This window comes from Coregonus lavaretus, assembly GCF_964263955.1.
Source record: "Coregonus lavaretus genome assembly, chromosome: 3".
Lineage (NCBI taxonomy): Eukaryota > Metazoa > Chordata > Actinopteri > Salmoniformes > Salmonidae > Coregonus > Coregonus lavaretus.
Window position 1 is genome coordinate 10,317,894 of NC_139990.1, and position 6,785 is coordinate 10,324,678.

The following is a 6,785-nucleotide window of genomic DNA, read 5'->3' on the forward strand; positions in this document are numbered from 1 at the left end:
AAGGAGCTGGAGCAGTTTTGCCTTGAAGAATGGGCAAAAATCGCAGTGGCTAGATGTGCCAAGCTTATAGAGACATACCCCAAGAGACTTGCAGCTGTAATTGCTGCAAAAGGTGGCTCTACAAAGTATTGACTTTGGGGGGATTAATAGTTATGCACGCTCCGATTTTCAGTTTTTTGTCTTATTTCTTGTCTGTTTCACAATAAAACATATTTTGCATCTTCAAAGTGGTAGTCATGTTGTGTAAATCAAATGATACAAACCCCACCCAAAATCAATTTTAATTCCAGGTTGTACGGCAACAAAATAGGAAAAATGCCAAGGGGGGTGAATACTTTCGCAAGCCACTGTATAGAGAGACAGAATAGAGAGAAAATAGAGAGAAAGAGTGAGAGAGGTGGTTAAAGAGAGGTGATTTTCTGCTCTGTAGTTCCCTTTCAAAGAGGATCAGAAGGACAAAGACCTTGAGAGACCTGGTAATAACAGGTAGATGAGGGGAGGAAGGGGAGAGGGAGAGAGAGAGAGGGAGGGAGGGAGGGAGGGAGGGAGGGAGAGAGAGGGAGGGAGGGACAGAGAGGGGGAGAGGGGAGAGAGGGAGGGAGGGACAGAAGGAGAAAGAGGGAGGGAGGGACAGAGGGAGAGAGAGGGAGGGAGGGACAGAGGGAGGGAGAGGGGAGAGTGAAACAGACAAAGGGGTTGGTGTAATCACTGTACAGTTTAAATAACAGACAGAGAAAGTCTTTGAGGAGTCAGTGCACTCGCAACTGTGTGTATAATATCAGTGTGTGTGTGTAAACGTGTGTAATGTGTGTGTGTGTTGGTGTGTGTGTCTCCCCAGGCGTCCCCGGCTGCGCTAGCTAAGAGTGTGTTAGCAGAGGTGCCCAATCAGGTGGTGGATTACTACAATGCCAAAGGAATCCATCCCAAATGTCTGTCTGACTACGACGAATCTACCAGACCCTTCAGCCCCTGACCACACACATACACACACATTAAACACACACACATTAAACACACACACATACACACACGTTATAAACATAAACTAATACACACTCACACATACACACACACCCTGGATACAGTAGTGTAGCTCAGAGAAGTAGTTTGATCTGGTGGGTTTAACTACATAGTGTATTACTGCATGCTGGCCCAATGGGTTTTATATCTTACAAAGTCATTATTTCACATATTCTGTGTGTATATACATAACACACATACCCACAAACAGACACACTTGTAGACGCACACCACCTTTTAAACGTGACTTTTAAGATTTTGAACAATATTACATACAGCATAGGCTAAATAGAGATTAGTAAGAGTCTTACCTTATAATACAGTATTACTCCATTGTTTAGGGTTTTGACAACATAGAAGACTTTGTAAACAAATCATGTATAGCTTCAAATCATGTTTAGAGTAACGTTGCTCTCATGGAATGTCATTCCTTCAGCACTAATGATATATTTCATATAAACTGAAATGATATTTGCATGTAAAAATGTCATTGGATGAATGTTCTCTGTTGTTTACGTTATTGTTGGTGGCCAACTCTTTGATGGTATGCACATCTTACAGAGTGTGGCTTTTAAGGGGTTAGGGTTATATACTGTAAGCTGTGTTATATACTTCCTTTTCTACAAGTTTGTTGAGAGTTTGCTAAATAAATAGATAACTACAATTGTAGTAATTTCATAACCTTCTTTATTAACTTGTAAGTCATTTGAGTGAATAGCTCTGTCTGTGTGTGTGTGTGTGTGTGTGTGTGTGTGTGTGTGTGTGTGTGTGTGTGTGTATGTGCATGTGCTGATGTTTCTGTGGATTAGGCTCTTTACTGTATTACAAACCAGATCACATCATGTACTACTGTTTCCCAGATGCCCTTGTCTCTGTGTGACTGTGTCTGTTTATCTGTCTGTCTGTTTATCTGTCTGTCTGTCTGTTTATCTGTCTCTCTGTCTGTCTGTTTATCTGTCTGTCTGTCTGTTTATCTGTCTCTCTGTCCATCTGTTTATCTCTCTGTCTGTCTGTTTATCTGTTTGTTTATCTGTCTGTCTGTCTGTCTATCTGTATGTCTGTTTATCTGTCTGTCTGTCTGTTTATCTGTCTGTCTTTCTGTCTATCTGTCTGTCTGTTTATCTGTCTGTCTGTCTTTCTGTCTATCTGTCTGTGCAGTACTGCTTGCAGTGCTGACTATAGCCTGATATACAAACCATACACACATACACGAGTCTGCTTCCCATGGTTATTTATCAGACGCTCATCTTCATACAAACCACAAGGACAAACTCAACGCATCAGAACACTGGGAATAATCCCCATTCCGACTGGCATCATCAGTATTCCGAACACGGACAACGATTTCTCCAATTCCGCTCTCTCAGGAACTTGAGCTCTCTGGGATGGAGGGAGTGGATGAGGTGGAAAGAGGGAGGAGGAGAAGAGTAGGAGGATGTTCTGTACAACTCAGCCATATGCTTTGGGCACCTAGCATATGGTCTCCTGAGTGGCGCAGTGGTCTAAGGCACTGCATCGCAGTGCTAACTGTGCCACTAGAGATCCTGGTTCGAATCCAGGCTCTGTCGCAGCCGACCGGGAGACTCATGGGTGGCGCACAATTCGTCCAGGGTAGGGGAGGGAATGGCCGGCAGGGATGTAGCTCAGTTGATAGAGCATGGCGTTTGCAACGCCAGGGTTGTGGGTTTGATTCCCACGGGGGGCCAGTATACAAAATAAAATAAAAATATTCACTAACTGTAAGTCGCTCTGGATAAGAGCATCTGCTAAATGACGTAAATGTAAAATGGGAAGCAGGAAGATGTGAGGGGGAGCTCCTGTAGGTTTTGTGCCCCGTTCCAAACTCATCACTAAGACCTTACTTCATCCATCATCAACTAGCCATCTCTGTCAAACATCAAACCCACTGGCTCACAAGTATCTAAACATCTCTTTTCAGCAAGACCCCCTTTGCAAATCAGAGTTTGTTGATAAGACTTACCACTGACTGGACACCTGTAGTAAAAAAAAAAATGAAGTTCACAATGTAACTCGAAAAAGGCAATAAATATTCCTAACCATGTCTTGGTACCGTGGTGTATGAGTGTATAATGTTTACATTTTCTCCATAATGTTGATTTGAAGACACTGAATCATTCCAATCGATGAAGCGGAACTACAGTTCGGAGCACTAGCGGAATTATTTCCTAGCCGTACCGGAAACGCTCAGGGTGACATTTCACAGCAGGGCACAGGCATGAAGCTATGGGATTGCTGCTGAGTTGATGCCTTTTTCCACATTGGAGTTTATATATATTTTATCGGTAACGTTAGCCTCGTGAGTGGAATAATAACGGAATGGCTGCGTGGACCTGCCGAGTTCTTCTCTACAGAGGAGCACGTGTGCTAGCTGGACGAACCGGAGCGGTAGCAGCCGACAGGTAACGTTGACACACTAGCTAAGCTAGCTATCTAACTAACGTTACCTGTAGGCTCTACTTTAGCTAACGATACTGTAGTTCTTGTGACCGATAGTTAGCGAACTACTGCAGTTTTGGTGACAGACTGCTAACTAGCTGGCTACTAGCTACTGTAGTTTTAGTCAATTAGTTAGCTAACTTTATAATTCTAGATAGTCAGTACTGTAACTTAGGTTTGGGACACTACATCGGGACTCCCAATATTGTGTCCCAAACCTAAATAGTCAGCTGATGTGACAGCCAACAGTGCCACTGCCTACGGAATGCCAAGTGAAAGGGGTAACTAGTTCACTCAAATTACTTAAATTGTTAACGTTAGCTACCTTGGAAGTAGTTTATGGACAATAATCCGCTTTGGGTTTATCTAGCTACCTAGCTAGCCACTATCCAACTGCTATCTCTTACCCCTTTCTAACCAAAACCAATGAAAGTCAATGCACCCCAACTGTATCATACCTTAATCATCTCTTTCTCTGTCTACAGCTGTCTCTTTCAGAGTGTTCGGACAGTGAAGACTACAACATGGTGGGAGGAGCATCTGACAGAGGATAATAAATCATATATGAGGTTGGTCGTGTGTGTATTCCACCAATACACCGGAAGTACTGTAGAATATATGCAATATAAGTATTGAATGAATTGTGTTCTCGCATGTTTTCCAGGAAGAGTCTGGGAGAGGAGTATAATCGACAGATAGCTGCTAAGCTCCACCCACTGAAGGATGAGCCCTGGCCCAGACAAGAATGGACAGAGGGTGTGTGTGTTCACTGTGTGTTCACTTTGTGTGGTGTGTGAGAGTTGTTGGTTTTCGTTTGTGCTTGGGTGGGTGGGAGTATTAATGTGTGTGTTCATCCAGAGAGTCGGCGGGTAGGGCTGGTTGCAGTGAAGTTGGGCATGGCCCCAGTCTGGACCAAAACAGGAGAGAGACACGTGGTGACCATGCTACAGGTAACACACATACGTACACACGACACCACACACACATGTTCACAATCTCTCACACACATGCAAAAACACACAGTCAAACAAAAGTCACAGGTGGTGGTGTGTGTTGAAGGTGCAGGATTGCCATGTGTTGAAGTACCTGTCTAAAGAGGAGTACGATGGACACACTGCCGCCCTGGTGGTGGGAGGGAAGAACGCATCGCCCTTCTACGTAAGTTTAATGGCACACTGTTACACTGTAAGCCATACTGTATAAAGTAGTTCATTTACCCTTTCTCTCTCTCTGTGTCACACCCTCTGTCTCCTTTTTCTTTCTCCTTCTCACTCTCTCTCCCGCTTCTCTCTCTCACTCTCCCCTGTAGAAGACAGATGAAGAGATGGAGATGTTTAGGTTGGCCGGAGTTCCTCCCAAACAGAAAGTCACCACCTTTAAAGTCTCTGACAATGCTATCATCAAACCAGGTATATACACACACTATATAAACACAGACTATACGAACACACACACACATTATAAACACACACCACCATCATCAAACCAGGTACACACCAAATCAAATTTTATTGGTCACATACACGTGTTTAGCAGCTGTTATTGCGGGTGTAGCGAAATGCTTGTGCTTCTAGCTCCGACAGTGCAGTAATATCTAACAAGTAATATCTAACAATTTCACAACATATACCCAATACACACAAATCTAAGTAAGGAATGGAATTAAGAATATATACATATATGGACGAGCGATGTCAGAGCGGCATGGACTAAGATACAGTAGAATAGTATAGAATACAGTATATACATATGAGATGAGTAATGCAAGAGATGTAAACATTATTAAAGTGACTAGTGTTCCATTTCTTAAAGTGGCCAGTGATTTCTAGTCTATGTCTATAGGCAGCAGCCTCTAATGTGCTAGTGATGGCTGTTTAACAGTCTGATGGCCTTGAGATTGAAAAAAGCTTCTATCTCTCGGTCCCAGCTTTGATGCACCTGTACTGACCTCGCCTTCTGGATGATAACGAAGTGAACAGGCAGTGGCTCGGGTGGTTGTTGTCCTTGATTATCTTTTTGGCCTTCCTGTGACATCGGGTGCTGTAGGTGTCCTGGAGGGCTGGTAGTTTGCCCCCGGTAATGCGTTGGGCAGACTGCACCACCCTCTGGAGAGCCTTGCGGTTGCGGGCGGTGCAGTTGCCGTACCAGGCGGTGATCCAGCCCGACAGGATGCTCTCAATTGTGCATCTGTAAAAGTTTGTGAGGGTTTTATGTGCCAAGCCACATTTCTTCAGCCTCCAGAGGTTGAAGATGCTCTGTTGCGCCTTCTTCACCACACTGTCTGTGTGGGTGGTCCATTTCAGTTTGTCAGTGATGTGTACGCCAAGGAACTTGAAGCTTTCCACCTTCTCCACTGCAGTCCCGTCAATGTGGATAGGGGGGTGCACCCTCTGCTGTTTCCTGAAGTCCACGATCATCTCCTTTGTTTTGTTGACGTTGAGTGAGAGGTTATTTTCCTGGCACCACACTCCCAGAGCCCTCACCTCCTCCCTGTAGGCTGTCTCGTCATTGTTGGTAATCAAGCCTACTAATGTTGTGTCGTCTGCAAACTTGATGATTGAGTTGAAGGCGTGCTTGGCCACACAGTCATGGGTGAGCAGGGAGTACAGGAGTGGGCTGAGTACACACCCTTGTGGGGCCCCACCTGGGGGGCGGCCCGTCAGGAAGTCCAGGACCCAGTTGCACAGGGCGGGGTTCAGACCCAGGGCCTCAAGCTTAATGATGATCTTGGAGGGTACTATGGTGTTGAATGCTGAGCTATAGTCAATGAACAGCATTCTGTGATGGCGATTGCATCGTCTGTGGATCTATTGGGGTGGTAAACAAATTGAAGTGGGCCTAGGGTGGCAGGTAAGGTAGAGGTGATATGATCCTTGACTAGTCTGTCAAAGCACTTCATGATGACAGAGGTGAGTGCTACGGGGCGATAGTCATTTAGTTCAGTTACCTTTGCTTTCTTGGGTACAGGAACAATGGTGGCCATCTTGAAGCATGTGGGAACAGCAGACTGGGATAGGGAGAGATTGATTATGTCCATAAACACACCAGCCAGCTGGTCTGTGCATGCTCTGAGGACGCGGCTAGGGATGCCGTCTGGGCCGGCAGCCTTGCGAGGGTTAACACATTTAAACGTCAGCCACGGAGAAGGAGAGCCCACGGTCCTTGGTAGCGGACCGCGTCGGTGGCACTGTGTTATCCTCAAAGCGGGCGAAGAAGGTGTTTAGCTTGTCCGGGAGCAAGATGTTGGTGTCAGCAACGTGGCTGGTTTTCCTTTTGTAGTCTGAGATTGTCTGTAGACCCTGCCACAT

The 6,785-nt window shown here is 45.2% G+C and overlaps 3 protein-coding genes across 3 annotated transcripts in view; 2 read left to right on the forward strand and 1 right to left on the reverse strand.

The window, feature by feature from the left end:
• cpne4b (copine IVb) overlaps window positions 1–973 on the forward strand; it is a gene marked incomplete at both ends in the record, with an annotated part of 9,597 nt that extends 8,624 nt beyond the window's left edge. Inside the window, one exon of the mRNA XM_084158090.1 lies at window positions 839–973. Within this exon, the coding sequence (XP_084014216.1) occupies window positions 839–973 (135 nt within the window). The remainder of the gene's footprint in view (window positions 1–838) is intronic.
• A 2,244-nt stretch (window positions 974–3,217) lies between these two features.
• On the forward strand, window positions 3,218–5,363 carry mrpl3 (mitochondrial ribosomal protein L3; the record flags this gene model as incomplete). The annotated part of the gene is made up of 7 exons (XM_084157925.1): window positions 3,218–3,440; window positions 3,963–4,046; window positions 4,142–4,233; window positions 4,336–4,427; window positions 4,537–4,635; window positions 4,787–4,886; window positions 5,359–5,363. The coding sequence occupies exons 1-7, from the start codon at window positions 3,358–3,360 to the stop codon at window positions 5,361–5,363; spliced, it is 555 nt and encodes a 184-aa protein (XP_084014051.1). The 5' UTR covers window positions 3,218–3,357.
• A 1,246-nt stretch (window positions 5,364–6,609) lies between these two features.
• Window positions 6,610–6,785, reverse strand: part of cspg5b (chondroitin sulfate proteoglycan 5b) — a gene marked incomplete at both ends in the record, with an annotated part of 5,601 nt that continues 5,425 nt past the window's right edge. Inside the window, one exon of the mRNA XM_084157926.1 lies at window positions 6,610–6,638. Within this exon, the coding sequence (XP_084014052.1) occupies window positions 6,610–6,638 (29 nt within the window). The remainder of the gene's footprint in view (window positions 6,639–6,785) is intronic.